The 22,985-nt window shown below is 40.9% G+C and overlaps 1 protein-coding gene across 5 annotated transcripts in view; it reads left to right on the forward strand.

Annotated features, from left to right (window-relative positions):
• Positions 1-22,742, forward strand: part of THRAP3 (thyroid hormone receptor associated protein 3) — a 33,856-nt gene extending 11,114 nt beyond the window's left edge. For 3 of the 5 annotated variants that reach the window (XM_075722198.1, XM_075722199.1, XM_075722200.1), the window contains 10 exons: positions 6,680-6,841; positions 10,472-11,377; positions 12,842-13,582; positions 14,517-14,689; positions 15,137-15,248; positions 15,480-15,564; positions 17,979-18,163; positions 18,757-18,949; positions 19,611-19,760; positions 20,928-22,742. In XM_075722198.1, coding sequence (XP_075578313.1) covers positions 6,705-6,841; positions 10,472-11,377; positions 12,842-13,582; positions 14,517-14,689; positions 15,137-15,248; positions 15,480-15,564; positions 17,979-18,163; positions 18,757-18,949; positions 19,611-19,760; positions 20,928-21,149 — 2,904 coding nt within the window. In that variant the 5' untranslated portion in view covers positions 6,680-6,704 and the 3' untranslated portion in view covers positions 21,150-22,742. Of the gene's footprint in view, positions 1-1,946; positions 2,710-6,679; positions 6,842-10,471; positions 11,378-12,841; positions 13,583-14,516; positions 14,690-15,136; positions 15,249-15,479; positions 15,565-17,978; positions 18,164-18,756; positions 18,950-19,610; positions 19,761-20,927 lie in introns of those variants that run through there. The other 2 variants (XM_075722196.1, XM_075722197.1) reach the window with 2 other exon arrangements.
• The last annotated feature ends 243 nt before the right edge of the window (positions 22,743-22,985 follow it).

Below are 22,985 nucleotides of genomic sequence, written 5' to 3' on the forward strand. Positions count from 1 at the left end.
ATTGCAAGTTAAACTGTATCAGCTGAATTCTTTTTTTCATTGTCAATGTTGCTGTGCAAAAAGGACTGTGTGTCATGTGTTACTTAAACAGGTTTTGAAGAAAAATCTCAGCCTTACTTTTTGGAAAGTTTTGGCTTGTCTTTCCAAATAGCTGGTAAATATAAGGGTAAAATACAATTTTGTGAAGTAATCTTGGATGTCCTGGAAGAACAAGTACCTACCTCTTTCTTTTTTTGTGTGCGTGTGCTATGTTGAGTGCTTCTTGGATTTGTACCCTGGTGGTTTTTGGGAGAAAAGGAGTGCTTCCCCCTATATACCTTAATTGGCCAGATTATTAAATGTCATACTGATCTAAATTGCTAAACCCCCATATTCCTCCCCTCCCAAATTTGTTCCTTTGCTGAAGCGTTGCAGTGATTTCAGTCATGGGCCACAAAAGTTCCCCTTAAGTATTCTGAATAATTAAATTCTGAAGCTGTGGTAGCTAGTAGAAATGTACAGCAATAAGAGACTCTTGACAGTGACTTTTTTTCATTGCTGTGGAGCAGAGTTGAGCTGTTCTTTTGAGTTCTGCCAGGAGACTTAAAACAGGTAAAACATTAACTTTCCTGACACTGTTTCATGACAAAAGTTTGTCTTCTGGGCAAAGTCCATTGTGGTGGCTTAGTAGGAGCATTTGCTCTTCCATTTTTTTCATCTCTTTTGAGTGGTATGATGGATTGCCGTGAGGATTTAGAAATGGAGAAGGCAAACTTCGCTTCTTGAAAATAGCCTCCAAATTTTAGGAGACACTTATTTTGAGAGTGAGAGGCTTCTGGGCTGTTGGTTCTCCATCTCAAAACCCTCCTTATTTGTCAGTAGGTCTTATATGAACGGGGTCACAGAATTGGTCTGGATTAAAAATACTCTTGTAAAACAGAACGTTTGTAATCTCTGTCATGACAGAAATTAAGTTTAGAATGTAGATGAACAATTCATTGTATTGGCAGGATGGGAACTTTCTACATGGGCCTTGTTGCTAAGGTAGTAATTCATCAAACTGCACATGAACAGAAATATCCTCGGAGACATCTGTGTTAGTGTTTGCTCTAGTTCTTTAAGCAGTAGAAGTGGATCTCTGCAAAATACTGCCCACAAAGGTTACTGTTAAACATCAAAGAGGGTTGACTCTGGCCTTTGTTTTCAATCGGTAGATGACTGGAGTTGCCTACAATTCACAGTATGGGTCCTATTTGGATAAGATCCTTACGAACCAGGCTTTTATTGCTTTTTCTTTGTAGATGTTATTTGCAACAGTTTTGTAATGACAAAAGTGTTGTGGTTCTTGGCCAGAACGCATTCTCTACTGCGTTAACCTTCTTTGTAAGAGTCTTCCCTTTCTGAATGGTACTGTTTGTAGGTGGCAAAAAAAAGTTGTCTTAAAGCAGCTCGAGAACTTCCAGAGTGAATTAGCTTGTATAAATATTACTAAAACTCCATGCAGTACTGAACAGCCTGTGTTGTCTACTTTCCTTCACAAGAAACAGGTTTGAAGAGTTCCAGTTGTATGCCTTTGGGGTCAAGGGGGAAATCTTTGATGCCAAGAAGGTGATATAAGTAACGTGGCAATGTTCTCCTGTGAGAAATCAAATTCACTTGGGTTACTGTCAAAGGCTTTCACAGCTCAAGCAAACCCTCTGCCTTTAATTTCCATAAACTATGGAAGAAAGATTCAAAGCAGTTCACTCCAGTAAGAGATGTTTGCCAGTTTGAGTCTTATTGTTCAATGAAGCTTTGGCTGTTGCTCCTTTCAAACAAGACTGAACTTTACACCTTTGAGTTGGTGGTACTTGCAGCATGTGAGAATCTGCAGACTTTCACGTTTTCTGCAGAAATGTATGTGTTTCTTAAAATAAGAATCTAAAAAAATTATAATGCTTAATAATTTGCATTGGCAACGTACTTTCAGTAGACTAAACAGCTAGCTGTTAGATTGACTATTTCCTTCACTGACCAACTTCAGTGACTTCACATCTGGCTTGCAGAAAACGTAATCTTAAATCTGTGTGGTATGAGTGAATTTAGCAAACTAATTGGAAATACAAATTGTTTCTTCAGACCTAGCGTGCGTTGAATTGTGAGGTATGTTATACAATGTAGTTCTATGACAGATAAACAGGCTGTGAAGTGTCCATTTTCCAGTAGGGTAGTACCTTACCAGAACTCTTAAACTCGGCACGCTCAGGATCGGTGCTGATATTTTTGGATGTGAGTCTATACTACTTGGGGAGATCTGCTGGCCAGCTTACAATTGGGTCTTCAGAAAAGACAAACCGAGAAACAATTCTGAAAATTCCTGGCAATGTTTCCAGGAGCGCATTCCCTCCAGATGTGTGCGGTCACACTTGTCTCTGCTGGGAGATGAGACCTGGATCAGGCAGCAGGGATCAGCCGTGTCCCTTTCAAGGTAGAGGTGGAGCCAGTGTCATGGGAAGGCGATTCTGTAGCTGCGAGCAGGAAGGAAACGTGACCACTGGCAGAGCAAATTGCTAATGACAAGCCATAGTACTGTGCAAATGCTTCTACTGCAGTCCCCGCTCAGGACCAGACACGTTTTACCTTCCAGTGCTTTGAAAAGCAGCATCCCCCCTGTGAGCTCTGTCAGACCGTGTGTGTGTGTGTGCTGTGGGGGCACAGCATCATGTGCAGTGGAAAAATCCAAATGGTAAGGTGAGTGAGCAGCCACCGCTGCTTTCACAGTTTGCCTTTGCTTCATTTACAGGCATCTCTTTAAAACCAGAGTAATCTTTGGGATGTTTTACAAGAATAGATTCTTTCAGAGCAGTGTTTTTGCTTACCAGCTGAACACATTTTCTCTGAGTCAGTCATTAATTCTTAGAACAACTAAATGTATATCACAATAAATTTACAACTGCAGTGTCAACACAGGGGAGATGAAATGACTCCAATATTTAGTTTGTTTAATCTTTTGAGTGCTGATAGAGCATAGCAACTTGGTTTCTATTCTAGTAGGAGTTACCTCACATGTTAGGAATGAATCAACTTTAAAAATATTGACAAAGATAAAAAACTTTCTAAGACAAGAGAGCTTTTGGCACACATGACGCATACCAAACTAATGTTTAGCTAGTAGGTGCTGTGGATCAAAGTAAAATACAAAGACTCAAACAGCTCAAAGCAAGTGATACTTTCAAATTCTATTTTGGGGCCTTCTCAGGACTTACTGAGTGTTACTGCCACACTTTGCTCGGTCAGTCAGCTCTAACCATGTGTTTTTTCTTGGAACATGATTTATTTCAGAAGAGACGCAACAGAGAAGAGCTGTGATGAAAGCTGTTTTAATTATATTAGTCTACTAAAATATTTCAAGCAGTACGGAGTTCAGTGTAAATAAAGATAAATTATAGATGATAATATGTTGAAGTTTAGTTTGTTCTTGAACTACAAGGTTGTCATTTAGTAGAGAGCTATCCTGAAATTACACAGTTTATGGGATATATTTGTAATCTCCTTACAGAATGTTGCTTTTTTTTCTGGTTTTATTGTATCAAAGCCCCTCAGGATTCAGCTGGGAGCAGCTCTCTGATTTTTGAGAGGCAGTTTAGATCATCTTCCTGTATCTTCTAGTAGTTCCTGTTACCGTTTGTTTCTTCTGCTTCTCTTCCATGTTTTGGTTTACTGTGCTAAACTTTTGATTGTTTTGGCCAACAGACTAAGAAATGTTGCCGTTTCAACAGATGTATTTAGTAAATTAAAAGGAAATATTTACAAATGGTCCTTTCATGCATTCTTTCCCTGAAAAATGACCATGCCTGAGAATGAACTTTGCTTCTTCAGTGGTAGTGCTTTTTGATTTTTCATCCCTGGTGCAATTTATTTTTTTCTTAATAAAACAGGAAACAATTTTTTTTTTCTCCCTACATACTTTGTAGTGTGGAATATATTAAAATACTTCAGTTGAATTGATATAGCATCTTTAGTATAGTGAAAGGGAAGAATGGGAATGTGTAACATGATTTTTAAAATAAAAGCCAACTTCCCATTTCTGGAAAGTACCAGCTCTCATGACGAATGGCCCACTTTCCCAGCAGTTGCTCCTGTGACGGGCGTTGTGCTGTTCCTCAAAGCGCCCTGGCAGTAGTTGGAGTATTTGGTAACCATATATGTAATTTGGCTTTGGAGAGCAACTGAAAGTGAAGACATTGCAAGTCAGTCCACTGGAATTTGCTTGAAATGGATACAGCAGCAGAAGTACGTGATCGGTTGTGTTTCTGTACCTAAATGTCTCTATTTTTAATCAGTAGGTGAAAAAAAGGATAAAGTTGTACTAATCCAGTTCCTTTTTTTTCTTTCTGGCTCTCATTCATTAGTCACTTTTGTTGAAAAGTTTGTTGATAACTTCTATGCAATACTCAGTTAATGTGACATTTTATCTTTACAATCCTTTTCCTCATTCCCAAAGCTATCTTAGTTTCTCCCCTCTTCCAGAATGCGGGCAATGAACATTGCAGAGTGTCTGTTCTGCAGATGCTCAGGTTTTGGCAGTTTGTTGTCAAAATGCCTCTTTCTTCATTTCATGATTTGAGATGCTTTTTAGCCATTGGAAAAAATAATTAAAATAACTTAGTATGTCATCTCTGGACCATCACAACAATTATCGATGCTCAGTTTTCTCGGGGACTCCATGATCTCGTGTACTTGCACAGTGTTTGTTTATTTATTCTCTCCTAGGGCAGCAGAGGCCACGGACTTCTGCTTACTTAGAGCAGATTGTTAAGGGGTCTCAAAGCCACAGGCATTTGTGGACTGCTGTATATGTTGAAAACACTGATTAGATTTTTACTGTATGATCCTTTGTGGCTCTCGTGTATTTGAGCTTCCGTAAGTAACGTGAGAGATATGCAATATTTTACTGACTTTGAGGGGACAAAACGTAATTTCTTGTAGAAATTCGTAAAGAATTCTGTTAAATGCTAAATAAATTGCTTCAGATGTTGCAAATTAAATTTATGTATTGTTTAAAGAGAGCAGGTTTTCTTCAGCTTTGTCAGCTACCTCTGGAACTGCAGAGTTCAAATCTTGATACCAGCTGCTAATGTGGAATACTCGACAATCCAAACACGCAACTCAGACAAGCCCTTAGTCCCTTTTCCAGCCCACTACCGAAACGTCCAGTTTCTAGGAATGGAAATAAAGGAGACTGGGAATTTAATCTGAGGAGCAGGAGAGTGGAGCCCCCTTCCTTTTCGCCAAGTCAGGGCCCAAAGCATTTTCCATTTAAGCTGAAGAGCTATACTGCAACCAACAGGGATTCAAAAGCTGGAGCGCGTTTTGCAGCATGATCAAATTTTAAATTGTAAGGAATTTTGTTTATGGCTGGATACAGTGATTAAATAGGTCAACTATTGCTAAAGTTGAGAAGCACTGTAACGGCTGGACGGAAAAGGCACTAGAGCCCTCCCGACCCGTCTCTGGTATGCTGGCTTTGCTTCTGCAGCCCTTCGTGGAAGGGAGGGTCACAAAAGGAGGTTGTTGGTAGCACAAGGGGGAGAGTTTGTGAAGGTCCCTGTTGGAAGCAGCAAAACTGTGTTACGCCTTTGACTTTATTGGATACTGATGGGAAAATCTGACCAGCTGAGAAATGCAGAGTCTTGAGTTTTATCAAAATCTGCACCGACCTTCAAATGTAAACAATGTGACACTCACCCCTCTGAAGTTAATAGTCCTGAGTATTTTTCTTGCCCTGGAGGTAAGAGGTGATGAAAATCCTTTAGAAATTCTTGCTCGTTGATACAAAGTTGATGTTTACAAGAGAACAGATCAGGTAGGGTGTAACTGAAACAATTACGTGGTCAAACTGTATTCGCTGAAACATCTTTTAAGGGACTCTAACTTGTACCTGGATACATGCCTGAAAATAGCCCAGGTAATTCATAATTATAGCTATTTCGAGTCATTTAATGCTACAGCATAGTCTCTTCTGTCTCTGAATATTTGGAAGGACGTCTGAATTATTTTGGCTGCAACAGAACTCCTCACTGGATGATACACACTTGTAACTGATCATAGCAACTGCATAAACCGCACAGGCAGACAGGACATGTATGTCCAGGATTTAACTTGAGCGTTCATAGCGAGGCAGATCTGTGCAAATAGGGTTATATTCGTGTATCTTGGATTATCATTTTTGTTTGTGATTCCTCCTGAAGATTTAGAGTAGACTTTGGGGGGGTGGGGTTTTTTGATGGTAAGCCTTTTTATTTCTTCATTGTTGTTTAAGCCAGTGACAGCTGGCTGTATTGATAGTGATGTGACTTGAAATGAAACGGTTTCTCTCTTTAAAGGCATTCTTGCTTAAGCTAGCAGCATGGCCTCTGCCTGTTCCTGGGTTTTGCATTAACTTGCTGCTTTCAACTGTAGCATTCAAATTTGTAATTATTCTGGGTTGAAAGCCTTTTATTCTTTTTGCAGATTTCCTCCTTAGACTGTAATAAACCTTCTATTCTGAGCCCAACACCATTCGTCTGTTATTAGGCAGCCACTTCAAACATTCATATTGCCAGTCTTACCAAGCTTTGTGTCACTCTGTAGTTTGTCAGGTTGCCAGATGTTGCCTGTTCTCTCAAATCTGCCACGTGACTTCATTTTTAAAATACTTTTATTTCCCTGTTTCCTTCAGGTACAACTGGCAGGTGCTTGCAAAGATGTCTAAAACTAACAAATCAAAATCTGGATCCCGTTCTTCCCGTTCGAGGTCTGGATCAAGATCACGCTCACGCTCCTTCTCTAAATCTCGATCCCGTTCTCGTTCTGTCTCACGGTCAAGAAAACGCAGACTTAGGTGAGTGCGTGCAGCTCTGAAGTCAAAGGATGTAACTGTTTTTTCTGTCTTGTTCAGATGGTTTGTCGCTTAATTCTTTTTCAGGGAAAGACTTTGATTAGATTCTAGGACAGATAGTGTCCCGTCTTAGGTTGTTTCCTGCTGACCTGTGCTGTTTTGGATTGACTGTTTCTCAGCATTGTCAAGATAATTCTCTTGAGCCCTTGATCTGGTCTCTGTAGCATCTTTTTGGCGAACAATAATTTTCCTTTTCTTTGCAGGTCTTTTTCCCCTAGTATGAATACTAACAGATACTCTAATGTACGGTTAAATCAGAAGGTGTTTTTGTTCGTACAGCTCATTTTGTCAGGGATACAGCCCACAGCGGAGTTGTTACAGCCTTTTTAGACTGGGCCCTTAGAGAAGACCTCTGTACTTTGTTTTTCCTCAAAGGTATTAATAGAAGCCCTTGTCAAAATGCATGTGGGTTTTTCCCGTGTTCTTCTGCAGTTCTTAATTGCTGCTGTATGTAATGGGATAGTCCATGGTGCTTTTCCTAACGCGAAGTGCGCACAATCTCCGACATCCAGTTTCCTATATTAAAAGTACTCATGGTTAGTGATGGTGCATGACAAAGTGCAAAAATCATAGCTTTTTATCCTGACCTGAGATTATTTTGAGATTTTTAAATGCTTTTGATCAGACACTTGTTTTACTGCTGTGAGAGAGTTTAAGTGCGTGCTCCATAGTCAGTGGGGAAGAAGAGTTGGGAAGGTCCATAGCAAAACTTGCTCCTTTGTTAAACATCTTTGGCTTTTTTTAAGCTTTTAATTTAATTGATCCCAGACTTGAGGGGCCTTTGCGGATGTTGCATGCTTTCCTCCTTCTTCTAAAAATGAATTCAAACGAGATGTCAGTTTAAGATACTGCTGTGAAAGGTAGGGGCAAGTTTTGTTGTTGTTTCCGTGCCCCTCCCCTCAATATACAGGAGTCAGTTAACAGAAATTATAATTCTGGATGGATAAAGTAGATAAAGTTAATTTCACTGCAGTTAATTTTGAGAAATCATTAATGTACATAATAGTTGTTCTTACCTCCCTGAATTGCTTCTGGTCAGGTTCATCTCTTCCCTGGATATCGGGATATCTGTTTTTTCCTTTTCTGTTGGCTGAGCATTTTGTATCTGGCAAAGACATTCCAGTTGGACTGGGTATAATGATGTTCAGCTGCTTTTTCACTAATCTTAAATTAATAACACATATTCTGAAAATCATTAGGCTGTAAACACATGCAACTGTTAACAATTAAAGAGATTTTTAAAATGCAGAGGCTCTAATAAACGTACAGTTGGAGAGAGAAGGACATGACAAAACTGAATTAGAGGCGGAGACTTGAGTCAGAGTTCTTTGCAGAAGGAAGCTGGAATGCTGGAAGATACGTGGTCATTTGGGAATATCTGCCTAGCTATGAAGGAACTTTGACAATTGAAAACAAAGGCACCCTGTGCAAACATGATTGTTTCCTCTGTGCTGCTGCTGAATCTACTTGTTTTAAACTCCTTTTTTTAAAAAAGAATCAAAATGGAGGCGGTTAGTACAGGCAAGTCATCTTGTATGGCATTAGGATATTCTCTGAGGTAGGTCTCGTGGTATCTTGGCATAAAAGTCCATTATTGTGTACTTCAGCATACACCACAAATTGGTTTACTCTTCATTTGGTAGGTTTACTGTTTTCTCTAAGTTGTATTGCCATGTTGGAGTCTGCCTAATATTTCTTGCTTTCCTTATGACTTTATTTTTCATTTTACCTATTGTAAAGTGGTAGGTGCTTTAGAACTGGAGCACTTTGTATTAGCTGGCTAGCTACGGGGGCTGGCAGAGCTGGGAGAATTATTACTCGCGGTGTTTCTTTTGCATATTACGGTATCTTTCTAAAAAGATTTCTTGTAAATAATCTCTGCAACTTTTGGAGTGAAATATTCCTGCTGCAAGCCTGCCTAAGTGATAGAACAGATTTTGGAAGCAGTGTACAACAGGTCCCTTGCTGGTAATTGATCACAAAATGCAGCAGTTGTCTGGAAATGGGAGCATATGTGTTCTTAGTGCTTTTGACTGGGGCTCATTATAGTTGATTCTTGCCCTCTGCCTCTGTGCTTTTCCTTCTCGCCGTCGTTGTTCGAATTAGGAAGTGTCTTAGATAAGTTATGTAAGTTTTTTGGTTGTTTGAAGTAAAGGATGAAGCATATGTTAACATTATCATTCAGCTGTTTGCTAGCAATGGCTATAGTACGAGTAAACTCTTTCCTGCTGAACTGCAATGTGTTTGATAGGTGGAAAAAATAAAAACAGAACTAAAGTTTGTCTCTGCATGGGTGCATGCTAATCTTGTAGGAATTCTAACAGCAGTATTGTATTCCCTTACGTTATGGGAGTTTGGGGTGTGAGCGGAGAGGGGGCAGCAGTGAGTTGTGTATCGCCAGTCTGTAAAAGAAGTACACGTCTAGGGGAGTATGACCTGTGAGAGTTCTAGAGCTGCCTGGCTCTCTCTGTGTAGGAAGGGACAGTGGGAATGGTTTCAATGAATATTATTTACTAAAATTCCATTTGGACAAATCTCTTTTCTATTTAAACTTAACTAGTTTGGACTCTGTCTCTGTTTTACTAATGCTAAAGTTGCTAAAATCTCAGACTTTCAGCAGAAGTTTGTGTTTTTGAAACAGCTGTGAAATACTTACTGTAAAGCTGGCATTTAATCCTGAGCTACAGTGGGGCTTTTAAACAGTTACACAACTGCAGCTCCAAAAATTTAGTGGAAGAGACTATTGGAACAATTAGCCCTTAATGTTTTGCCGCTTAAATCTGTATTCTTACAGGCTTTGTACTTGTCTTGGATTCAGTTCTGTCCTTTATGAATGTTCTTGCCTGGCGTGGAGGCGAGCAGAGGGACACTGAACAGTGCCATCTCGCGGCATCAGCATGGAGAATGAGCACGTCCCTCAGCCGTCCTGCTTGTTCGGAGCTCCAGCTTCTGAATTGTGGCAAGGGGTGCACCTTTTGAAACTTAAAACTACAGAGCAGCGTGCCATTTGCTCCAGTACTGCTCTGCTTGTGTTGAGGTGTAGCAACTTATTTAACTCACCTGGCAAAGAAGTGGGGGTTCATCTTGATTATCAGAATTTCAAAAGCACATGAGATAACTGAGGGACACAACAGGAAGATTTTGGATCTGTTCCAATAATGGTAGCATGACATGCATAAAGAAATACTTCTTTGTGGAAGAGGTCTAAGATGAAGTATAAACTTGACCTTGAGTTGTAAAGGGCTGGAAGTTTGAGATACGTCACTTTTTCTGAAGCTGGATAGCAGCCATGTTCATCCTAGAAAAATGAAGAGCAACGTGTACTCATCATGGTCTCTGCAGTGATACTGAAGTCAAATATTTGTTTGGCAGTATCACAGATACAAGTTATTTCCACTGTGATTTATTGAGGGCAAAGTGTAACACCTCAATTGGATGAGGGTAGACCAGAGAAATTACTTTTAAAAGCTTAGAAATGAATTTTCAAATTCTTTTTTATAAGGCTTCAAATAAAAAGTTGTGACAAAAGAATAAACTTTAAAATACTTGTGTAATTTTTTTTTCTTTTATCAGTTCTAGGTCCCGTTCAAGATCATATTCTCCATCTCATAACAGAGAAAGGAACCATCCGAGAGTCTATCAGAACCGGGATTTCAGAGGTCATAATAGAGGATACAGGAGACCGTATTATTTTCGTGGCCGAAATCGAGGGTTTTATCCATGGGGCCAGTATAACCGAGGAGGATATGGGAATTACAGGTCAAACTGGCAAAATTATCGCCAAGCATATAGCCCTCGTAGAGGGAGGTCACGCTCTCGTTCACCCAAGAGAAGGTCTCCTTCACCAAGGTCTAGAAGTCATTCTAGAAATTCTGATAAGTCATCTTCTGATCGGTCAAGGAGGTCTTCCTCTTCCCGGTCTTCCTCAAATCATAGCCGAGTTGAGTCTTCCAAGCGTAAATCTGGAAAGGAGAAAAAGTCATCTTCCAAGGATGCCCGGGCATCTCAGACTGCAGGAGATAATCAAGGTGATGAGTCTAAGGAGCAGCCATTTTCAGGAGCAGTGGCTCAAGATGTCAAGGCATCCGAGGGATCAAAACCATGGCAAGATATGACCACCTATGGTACAAGTTCAGCGTCAAGAGCTTCTGTGTCTGAACTTAGCCCAAGGGAACGCAGTCCTGCATTAAAAAGCCCTCTCCAGTCAGTTGTGGTGAGGCGTCGTTCTCCTCGGCCAAGTCCATTGCAGAAGTCGAGCCCTCCGCTGTCCAACCCATCACCGATGAGCTCTGCTTTACAAAGCAGCAGCACCTCCTTTCAGGCAGGCTCTCATCAGAGTCCGTTTGACCATGGCTCGGCAGGTTTGAGCCCAACGAGGAAGAGCCCTGTGTGCAAAAGCCCAACACCAATCAGTTCGATTTACAGTACATCTCAGAAGGAGGAAACCACAGCTCCTGGAGGAGGAGCCTTCTCAAAAAGGCAAGTGATGCGTTCCGCTGTGCTGCAGCATTTTTTGACAAGCCAGCTTGCATGTGTAGGCGCTCTCCGTGAGCACTGTAAGGGTTCTCGGTGTGTGTGCAGGCTCCAGCTGGAGTGAGGCCCCAGTGTGTGCAGCGTGCTGTGCTAGCAAGCTGCCAGCTGTTTGGGTCTGGTACTGTCTAAATTCTGGAACAAAATACAGACCTAGCCTTGTGTTGTAGGAAGCTGGAGTTAGTTTTCTGACTCGGATAGCTCTAAAGATGGCATAGATACCTTGCAAAAATGTTCATAGCTCGTGAACGCTTGAAGTGAAGATGTGCCCCATGAGATTTTCTAGCAACCTAACAGTGCACACTGGAAGCTTGCATTTCTAAGTTACTTACTTTTCAGTTAAACACATTTTTTTAGTATTGCATTCTTGAATTGTGTGAGACATTATAAATGAGCAAAATTTAATTAAAACTTACTGCATGTCCTGCTGCAGGCAGCCTAAGGCAGGTGTAGTTGTGGTGCTTGTGCCTGTGTACGTGGGTAGTATGAGAAACTGAAGCACCAAGATCATCACTGAGGTTAAGACATCCTTCATACAGAAGGCATCAGCTTGCCACATTCCTGTTTGCTCGGTTAGTCCATTGCAGATTCGTGCCTGAAGGTGACACTTTGTTTTAAAAGATACGGTAGCATTCATAAGTGCTACGAAATCTTTTCTTTATTATTTTTAAAGTGGTTTTGAACCGATTCTATATCAAGGATGTCTGAAATTTAAAAAGAAAAAAAAAAAAGCTGTAACTCTTGGGCTTTCCAAAGCACTGAACTAATGTCCTTGGGATTTACTGCTGTTTCCTCAAAGCTAGGGTTTTGCTTAATGAATGCTTTAAAACATAGTTCTGATGCTTTAAACTAGCTAAATTGTTGTGCTCACTAGAAGTATTTTGTCTTCTCCCAGCAAAATAAATATTCTCCGTTGTTAACCTTTTTGCTTTTATTTGTATTTACAGTCTGTCATGAAATATTTAGCTTACCTATGAAACTTGCATCCAAAATTTGAAGTAGCTTTTGAGGCTTTTATTTCCAGTGTGTTGTTTAAAGCAGAACAGCCCAGTTTGAAAGTTTTGATGTGTTGTTCTCCTGAACCAGGTTTGTAAGTAAATAAACCGATGGGGTAAGATGTTACTATTTTCCTTAAAATGAATCTGTGGGTAAGCTGGTTTTTATTTGTTCTTAAGCCTCATTTCATCAGTTCTGCATATCCATTTTCTTTTACATTTGCTGAATTTATTGAGAACTAGAAGTCTAAGTCCAGGCTGAGTAATCTACTTTACATTTTAACTATTTTAGGGCCTAGCGACAGCTTTCTGTACATGCATAGCTTGGTGTTGTCTAAAATTTGACTGCTTTCAACTGAAGTATTAACCTCTTTGATTTTTAATAAGAGAACTACTGTAATGTCTGTTTTATGAACAGGTATCTGGAAGAGCAGAAGACTGAGAATGGGAAAGACAAAGAACAGAAAGTAACAAATGTTGAAAAAGAAAAAGCTAAAGAAAAAGGGAATTTCTCTGAGTTGGGATCAACAGACGGAAAGGCAAAATCTGACTCCTATGCATCCAAAGCTGACTCTGAGAAGGGATACCGTGGCAGCCAGTCACCCAAGCGCTACAAGTTCCGGGATGACTTTGACAAGCTAAAGGTCCCAGAGTTCCACAAGGAAAGTCATTATGGCAAAGAGGAAACAGATGAGCAGGAAAAGAAAGACAAGGCGAAGGGACGAAAAGATTCAGATTTTGATGATGAGCCCAAATTTATGTCTAAAGTCGTAGCAACTTCAAGTAAAAGTCAAGAAGAGGATAGGACTGGAAAATGGGAAGGCGTGGTGTTCTTGCCACCTGGAAAAGAGAAGCAAAGGAAACCTGATGAAATGGAGGAGGAAAGCTATTCTGAAAGATCAAAAAAAGAAGAGAGACCGGCATCCAAGAGAGCTGAACCAGGTCACAGGGGGTTTGTTCCTGAAAAGAATTTTAGAGTGACCACTTACAAATCAAGCCAGGAAAAAAGTTCTTCCCCCCCACCAAGGAAGGCTTCTGAGGTAAAGGAGAAACCAGGCACCAAAGTAGAGGGGCTAGCTCCTGGCAAATCCTCCTTTTCCATTACTCGCGAGGCCCAGGTCAATATTCGAATGGATTCCTTTGATGAAGATCTTGCACGGTAAGTATTTGCTATTTTTTGAGAAGTCTAAATAGTGATCCCCCCCCACCCCCCGTTTCTCTTCCTGAGATCCTCATATGCTTGCCAAGTGTGAGGAAGGCTAAATAATTTTGCATTTTTTGGAGATACAGGTTAATTTCTTTTCTGGCATTATAATACTTGTGACCCTTTTTTTGTGGTGGAAGGTTAGAGGGGTTACCAGTTTGCAGATGGTGAAAGTATAACATGAAGGCTAAACAACTTTTCCTAATGTTTTCTACGACTAGATGTAAGATTCATTCAGAATGTAAATGCTTCTGCATCAGGTTCCACGCTACACTGGGCTCTGGAAAGAGTTGGGTACTCAATGGCTTCTTGCTGCTAGAAGCTTAGTGCTATGGTAAAGCTACAGTGCTGCTTAAATGACGTTTGATTCTCTGGAGTGCGCTTAACTACTCTTACTCTCAACATAGCATTACTGAAACTCTAGGAAGCTCTGAGAGGCAGTTCAGCCATTGCTTCAAGAAATCTTAAGACAGTAAAAAGTTATTCCAGGAAATACATTTGTACAGCAGTAGTCAGTAAGTGTTAATACGCTCTGTGGTAGAATTCAGGAACAGAATTCAGGAGCTAGAATTCAGGAACAGTAGCAAAAGATCACAGCCAGCTAGTGGCGTAAGAATGGGCTTGTGTTTTACAGGATGTGAGGGTTTAATACCTGCACGGCCCTCCAAATACAGAATAACAAGTGACCTGAATTATTACAGTAACCTAGATCAGTGTATTTTAGAGATGTTTAAATAAGTGTCCTGCCCCATGCTGTTGAATGTTCTTAGGTGCCTTCGTAATACTATATAAAAAATGCAGTCAGCTTCCAAGTGCTGAAACGTTCATCATCTTAAACTGCTCCCCTTTACCCTGTTCTTCTATTTCACATGGTCTGTTCTTTTTCTAGTCCAAGTGGCATATTGGCTCAGGAACGCAAGCTGTGTCGTGACCTTGTGCACAGCAACAAAAAAGAGCAAGAATTTCGTTCGATTTTCCATCATATTCAGTCTGCTCAGTCTCAGCGAAGTCCTTCTGAACTGTTTGCTCAACATATAGTGACTATAGTCCATCATGTAAGAGGTAGGTTAGAGGTCCATGTATCCTCAGATGAAGGTTCACTCCTCCCTGGCCCATATAAGTGGATTTCTTGCACTCTAGTTAATGCTGAAAGAGTTGTTTTCCAGCAGATATGCCATAGATGAGAATAGCAGCCCGATCATGGGTCGTCTTTATTTACATAAATGACTTCTGGAAAGGCAGAAGAGGAATTCTTGTTTTTACCTGAGCAATATTCAGAGAGACTGTGACTTAGAATTTGTGTCTTCTAGTGACTTTGTGACTCGGGTGAATAAAGTGTTAATTTCAAGACTGAAACTGAAATTTGTCAGCAGTGTTAGTTAGAGCTCATCACCAGGGTGCCTCATGTACCCTGCATCTGAATTGAACCAAGCTGTAGGACTGACGTGCTTTGTCTTCTTACAAAAATGGTATTAATATTTTGGCATTGTTTACTCAAACCCCCAACAGAGCATCACTTTGGGTCTTCAGGAATGACACTGAATGAACGCTTTACCAAATATCTAAAGAAAGGAATGGAACAAGATGCAGCTAAAAACAAAAAGAGCCCTGAAATCCACAGGTTGGTGCCATTAGACACTGTCGTAACATTTCAGGGGTATTTCAGATTTCCTTCTCTTAAACTCTGGAATAATTCAGGTATATAATTAGCTTCAGGAAAAAAAAAAAGGAAAAATATGGGGAGTTTTAAGTAGCTTTGGAAATACTGATCTGCTTTAAATGACATTTGATCTAAAAACTTCAGATTCTTCTTACGAGCAAGATTATGTCTGTGTACTTTCTTTACTTTTAGGAGGATAGATATATCTCCCAGTACTTTTAGAAAACATGGATTCTCTCAAGAGGAAACGAAAAGTTCCAGAGATCCTGGCTTCAAGGTGAACTGTTACACTGATTAGTTTAATTCAACAAAATGAGTGCATTGGGCATGAACTTAACAGTGATGTTTTTGTTTAAATTACTCTCTACTTAAGTTTGTGTTTTTCTTTTAAGGATGGGCATAATTCTAAAAATGAACTACAAAGGGTTAATTTTTATTAAAAATGTATCAACAACCTTTGTGAAGTGGTTAGACTATGGTAAATGACCCCAAAGTCAATTGAGGTGAGCTTGAGAAAAAAGAGAGGATTTTTGGAACAAGTGCCCATGATGAGAGAAGAGACTTTTTGTGATATTTTTCTGCTTGTAAGTATTATTAAATCAATTGTATACATGCAATATTTCCAACCATGTTTTCAAAAAGACATGCATGTCAAAAAGAGGAAAGTAAAACTAAATACTTATCTAAACCAAATACACTATTAAGCAGATTATAAATTTTGTTCTAACAACTTACTGTACCGTTTCTGTTGATTGCTGTTACTTTAACATTCAGCACTTGTTTTAGTAGATCCAGACCATTTGGAATTTAGTATATTAGCTTTTCTGAGTAGATGAATGTTAAGCCATTGCACTCACTGTAAACAATCATAAAAATGGCTTAAGGTAAAATGTTTGGGATTTTAACCTTTGTTTATTCACCTTCATACATATTTACGTTGAACATTGAAGAGATTTTAAACAGTCCTGCTGAAACCTTACTTGTTTCATATTTGTTTTCGATTTTTTCCAAACACACTTGTGGCTTGACATGGACGATGGTGAGATGGATTTGATGGGCCTGAACTCTGAGCATCAGCTTGGCAGAGTGTGTTATAAACGTGGTTTCCAAACAGCTCGCCAGCCTTCCGTGAAACAGACGTGCCCTCACAAACCCAAATAGGTGTTTGCTGTACCACATAAGGGAGCTGCTGCTGATTTTGTCACTTATCTGTCATCCATCGTGTTGGGAGCAGTTTTATTCTCAGAGTAGAAATTAAAGCTCTTTGCCTGGGGAAAGTAGAAGAGCAAAATACCAAAACAAAACGCCTGCTCTCACTCCTGCGTTATTTGACATATTTATTTAAACAAAAAAGTGTTTAGAAACTCATGTAAGTAAAAAATTTAATAGCTAGAGAATTACTAATCCTTTTGTATTTAATTCAAGACGATTAATATGATGTATGTTGCATATCAAGTCATACAGTTCCCAAGATTAGTATTGTGTAAATAAAGTAGCAATCGCTGAGCACAGCCATGGAGGCTGTATGTTGTTGCTAGCAACATCGTGTACAGGCTTCCCGCAGACGTACTGCTACTCAGTTAAATGTTTGTCAGAACCACAGCCGCTCTCAATTTGCTGCTCCTGTATGTGCAGTCAGCAGAATCTCATCCAGGTACCACTGGTCTTAAAGTATAAGCAGGTAACACAACTTCTCATTTTCCAAATAAACTATCTTAATCCATTATTTAAGCAGCAATTTAAATAGAACTCCAAGCAAGCATTACCAGATTTTTTTTTAAATTGACAATGTAAAAAAAAAAAAAAAAAACCCAAAACCAAAAAACAAAAACTAGTTGTTGAGTGTTTTTCATACAGCTGGTTGTTTTTTGCCTTGTGAAACACCAGGGGTAGCTTGCATTAGTAGACTTGCTAGGATTATGTGGAGAAGCACACACTTAGCCATCTGTGTGACTTCTTCGCATCTTTCACACGGTGCCTTCCAGTCGAGGGGGAAGGAGTGCTATAGGTGACGTCTGCCACAGAGTAAATCTTCTTGACAGACGTGTTGCAGGCTACATACCGCTGGGATGTCAGTGTTATCCCAGATGCACTTGGTTGCTGCATTTCAGTGGCCTCCATCTCTTACCACTTTGATCAGTAATCACTATCTTAGGTATTTCCAAGCAGCAAACAGCTTTTGCTTCTGCTTTAAGTACTGTTTCCAGACCTGGTGATTAAAATTCCTTCTACCCTGCTAGATGATGTCTGTCAGCAGGATAGCGAGCATGCTGCTGTTCAGTGACAAACGTCCACGGGCTGTTAGACGTTTTTGACATGCTGTAGTTCTGATACATAATCAGTTGGATTGGATTTCCAAGTTGTTCTCATCTCTCACTGGCTGTGGTGTACAATAAGTGTTAGCTTCTGTGTTTTCCCTCCCCTATTACCAGGCTATTCTAATGCGGTTTAAAAGAGGAGAATAAAAGTTTAAAAGCAGTGATCTTAAAAAGCAGTAGGAAAACTGAAGTCTGACAAATAAAAACTTACTTTGATAGTGCATTATTTTACATCTTAAAATGGATTATTGATTAGTATTCAGATAAACTCCTGTTCTCCAGAAGTCTGTGCAGTCAATAGCAAAGTAATGGTGCTGAACTAGTGCACTGTAAACCTTTGTACTAAACTCTCCCCTCTTCCCTGCATTTGTAGGCTGAAGGGAAATATAAGGATGACCCTGTTGACCTGCGCCTTGATATTGAACGCCGTAAAAAACATAAGGAAAGAGACCTTAAACGCGATAAATCCAGAGAATCGGTGGACTCGAGAGATTCAAGTCACTCAAGGGAAAGATCAACTGAGAAAACGGAGAAAAGTCACAAAGGCTCAAAGAAAAAGTATGTAGGAAACCTAACAGCCATTTCCTTCTGCCTTTCATATTTCTGCTATTAAGGTTGGAGACGACATCGTGTACATATAGTTGTACACCTTTTGACATAAGCTCCTCCAGTGGCATGAATTATTCCTCTGCGTGTCATCTTGATATCATTATATCTATCTGAAACACTAAATAATTGTTAAAGGTAAATGAGAAGGCTCCATGTGTCAGAATGGGTGAGTCACTTTTCCTTCTTGTTCCTGTTGTGTTATAGAGAACAGCCATGTTTAAAAGACTTGACTTTAATTTAATCCTTTTCTATTAGATTAATTTTCCATTTGACTAAAACTCTGTAGATGCGTGCTTATTTCACAGTAGATGGTGTAAACACCTTAGAAAGAAGCAACAAGGTCATTCTGGAGGAGACTTGGGACCTGTGTTAGATCTGTGTAGCTGATCCTGAGCTCTTACTATGGATTTTCGTAGTAGGAAAAGGAGAGCATTGCACTGATAAGGGAGCAATAAAGAAATGGTTCTGTAGCAAACAAGTCACAACTGAGTTATTAATGCTGTTGGTGTCCCCCTCACCTCCATTTCCTATCACTGAAACAGGAAACACCGAAGGGTACGTGAGAGATCCAGATCCAGTTCATCATCTTCACGGTCCTCTCATTCAGTGAAAGCGGAGGAATATCCTGAGGAGACTGAGGAGAGGGAGGAAAGCACCACAGGCTTTGACAAGTCCCGACTGGGGACTAAAGAATTCACTGGTCCAAATGAGAGAGGAAGAGCTAGAGGGACCTTTGTAAGTGTTCTGTACCCGCCTGCCCCAAGTATCAGTTCCCAAAGTGGTCAAAAAGTGGCCTTTGTGTGTTGCTCTTTCACAGTTAAAAGCATACCGTAAAGGAGAAACCCCAAAGACATTGTCTGGTTGTGGATGATGAGCCAGAATATGATTGCTCCGGGTCTGGAGCACAAACCAGGGTGCTGAGAATACAGTCCGGGCAGTTGAACTCAAGATGTGTGGAACAGAATCAAACCTGGAAGTTTTTGTGCATTAGTAATTGCTGAGCAACCCTGATGGGCAGCATGATGTGCATCAGTCAGTTTGGGTTAGGCTACCAAAATGACTCATCTGGTCATAACCACACTTACTGTTTGCAGTTCTTATGCCTTAGCTACATACGTCTTATGCGCATACTGTATTTGTCAGATGCTTTCTCTTGGGTGCTCTGGAAATGCCACTATGTGATCTTAAACAGCTTTGTAGAAACTGTGATGCACTGTGTGATCAGATGAGCTAGAAAACCTTAAAATGTACTCTTACTTTCATGACAGGTTAAAGGTGTTCATGGATGGTTAGAGAAGTGATGTTGTATCTCTTGGTAGCCCTGGCAGCTGTCTGGGGGTGGGAGGGCACTGCCACCGCAACCATTTTATTTTTCTTTCATGTTTTACTGTTGCAGCAGTTCAGAGCAAGAGGGAGAGGATGGGGCAGAGGCAACTTTTCAGGCAACAATAACAGCAACAGCGGTGGCAACAACGACTTCCAGAAGCGAAACAGAGATGAGGAGTGGGATCCAGAGTACACACCTAAGAGCAAGAAATACTACTTGGTATGTGTCTGAAGTACTGAACCATGAATATACACTCCAGGTATATCTGGTCTTAAATGCTTTAGAGGTGAAAGCGCCAGCTGTCATTAAACTATCTAATCCACCAGGTTAAGGCTTCATGTGACACTTCTTCACAGGAAGCTTCTGGCTCGCTGCTAAAGAGAACTTGTTTCTGTTCATTGTAGAGTGGTTTGCCATTAAGTGAAATCCTAAAGGCCAGTTAAAGAGCATATGTTTCACAGTATTGTGGAAAATGCAGCTTAAATCTGTTAGTCTGTGGTGCAGATGGCCTACATTTCTTGGTTCTTCTATCCCCATAAAGCGTCCAGCTTCCTGGATGGGTTAGTACTGTTCCTTTTTATTTCTGGTAATAGCAGTCTGCCATATTAATGGGCATTAATCTAGGAGAATCCTGTCTGTGTTCTTTGAAAACGGGGCAGTTTTAAACAGACAGTCATTTTTTTCTCTTCCTGATTTGGGGGACTTGAGGTCCCTAATCTTCTCATTAAATAATGCAGTATTTCAGTCTTGTACCTCAAACAAGAAAGCCTTGATTTTATTACTGCATTTTTCCCTGGTCTTGTTGAAGGCAGAATTGTAACTTTTTGGGGTATCCAGTCTCTACACTGCCCTTCAAGCACAGAAATGGATCAGTTTGAGCCCAGTGGCATGGTCCGTGTCAGCTTGTACCAACTGCATCTGCCTTAGCCCACGCAAAGCACTCCTGAAAGCAGCACGTGTTATTAAACTCCCTGAGTACCCAGCAATAAGGACTGAAGCTGCTGAAGTGGTTTGATTGGCAAGAAAATAAAGGGGAAATGTGTGGAATATCTAAATCATGGAGCTGCAGAACCAGCAGTGGTACTCCAGGCCTAGACACCTATCCCCTGCCTGCCCCTAAATATTCTGTAGAGACCTTCCTGTCAGCAAGGACAGGTTGCCATGCACAAAGAGCCTGTGTAGCCATGGTGCATTCCTGCCTTCATCTGCTGTTTTCCTTCCCCAAAACAAGCCAGTATTTGTCCTTAGATGGCAGTATTCCCTGCGGCATAAGCACGGCAAACTGGTTCGTGCTGCAGGGTTGCGTATCGCAAGCCAGAGTTTTCCTGCTCTTACATTGATTAGTCAGTCCATTTCAGCTGATGTCCTTGGCTTCCTCCTGTGCAGCACGATGACCGGGAGGGCGAAGGTGCGGACAAGTGGGTGAACAGAGGCCGTGGTCGGGGTGCTTTCCCCCGAGGAAGAGGTCGCTTCATGTTCCGAAAGTCAAGCACCAGCCCCAAGTGGGCTCATGACAAATTCAGTGGAGAAGAAGGAGAAATCGAAGATGACGAAAGCGGAACAGAAAACAGGGAGGAAAAGGACACCTTACAGACGACGGCTGAGTAGCCGCGGTGTCTGCGTGTTTCCGAGAGCCCTGGCAGGAGGGAAGGGGTTCAGCACGATGCTGGTGCTGGAGACCGTCAGGGCAATCCTGAAGTGCTGGGCAGAGCCCCGGAGAGGAGCTCTGAAACAATCCCGAAGTTAATTGCGTTTCCAGAGTACAGCCTCCCTAAGCGTGGACTAGAACTGATAAATCATTTATGCTTGGATCCACTCGTGGAGTATATCTTCCCAAAGACTTACCTTCTGGACTGAATGAGGTCAAGTACTGGGTGAGATCCTAGATTTTCTCTCATTTCTGACCTTATTGAACGGTCGGTTATTTTTTTGGTAACAGGCTTTGAAGACAATGTGGATTTTGGTTTGTGCCCGTCTTAACCCAGTAGTCTTGACATTTTTGTTTCTCTTTTATAATTTGAAATAGTAAAGGTCGGGATTAACTCGCCAGTTCAAATTTTTCTCCCCTATTGTGTATTCAATTTTTTTAAATTCATACTCTACTTATTTTAGGCCTTTACATATGTAGTAACATCAATTAAATGATAATTTTGGAAATTATTTTTGGTTCTTATAATAAGAAAACAATGAAGCATGTGAATAAACATCTAAATGTTAACTTGTTGGGACCAAACTGCTCTGATTTTTTTTTTAACTTTTTTTTTATGTAACAGTTGAGTTTAGGGCCTTTTAAAAATTATTGTTTTCCTTTTACGTTGAAAGTTAACAAAATTAGCATGGTTTAAAAAAAAAAAAAATACACCCTACTTTTCACCACTGTTTGTGTACACTGTTAGGCCTGGTGTGTGCTGGAGTCCCAAACTGCTTGTAGGCATTTTGTGTATCCTCTTTGCAGCTGGTTGTGAACTTGAGTGCTCTTTCCAAGGTAACATAGTTTTCTAAGAAACTTCAGAATTCTACTAGGTTAAAAATATAAAAGGAGATGAGAATTTTTCAATATTTTTTATTAATCTTTTTATAAAAAACAAAAGGCAAATCCCTCCTGTGCTGGTTAAGGATGGCCATTATGCTGTATTTCTTTTTATCTTCTACTTAAAAATATTCTGAAGAAGTTTGCAGATAGTTCTCTGGCTGAGTCCGTGAGCTTTCTTAGCAGGAGAGGCATGTCCACGCACCGACGCCGAGTGTGCACGTGCTGTAAAGACACCGCTCTCCCTCTCCTCTCTATCTCTGCCTTCCCTTCCCCAGGATTGCTGTGCTGTTTCCCCACACACACCAGCTAGAGTTTGGTTTGTTTTGACTTGAAAAGTTCCTGTTTAGCAAAGCCCTGAAGTTTGTTTATGCAAATAAAATACAATAAAATAAGTAGTAGGTGTAACTCTGCTTTGTTTCGTGTTCTGAGTCGGGGGCTCCTGTTGCCAGACGCTTGCCTTCTGAATTAGTTGGTGAGGCCAGAAGAGCCGAAGGCCTGTGGCCAGCCCCAGGGCGGAGCTGCAGAAGAGTTGCTGGGAGCGGAAGCTTTAAAGCACGATGGTCCTGGAAGAGAGATTGGACCGGACAGCGGTCGCGAAAGAGGGAGCCCAACCTGGTGCCCATGGGGCTGCCCCCCAGCAGCAAGCACAAGCAGTTCCTCTCCTGCAGTGCACGAGAAGTTCCCGGTTTATGTGGCTCTTCAGGTGGGGAGCGCCACGCTTGGAAGCGAGTAGAAAAACTGCTGTCGCGATATAAGGGCATGACAGAGCGGTCCTGTGGTTCCCCCTCCAGGAGCTGGGGAGGGGCAGGCACTGCAAGGGTGGTTTTCTCGAGTTCCCTTGTTGCAGATGCAGGCAGCAGGTGGGGATTTGTTTTACCGTTCGCCTGACGCACCCTCTAAGTTGGCTGCCA

This window comes from Pelecanus crispus, chromosome 16, assembly GCF_030463565.1.
Source record: "Pelecanus crispus isolate bPelCri1 chromosome 16, bPelCri1.pri, whole genome shotgun sequence".
In the NCBI taxonomy this organism is placed as follows: domain Eukaryota; kingdom Metazoa; phylum Chordata; class Aves; order Pelecaniformes; family Pelecanidae; genus Pelecanus; species Pelecanus crispus.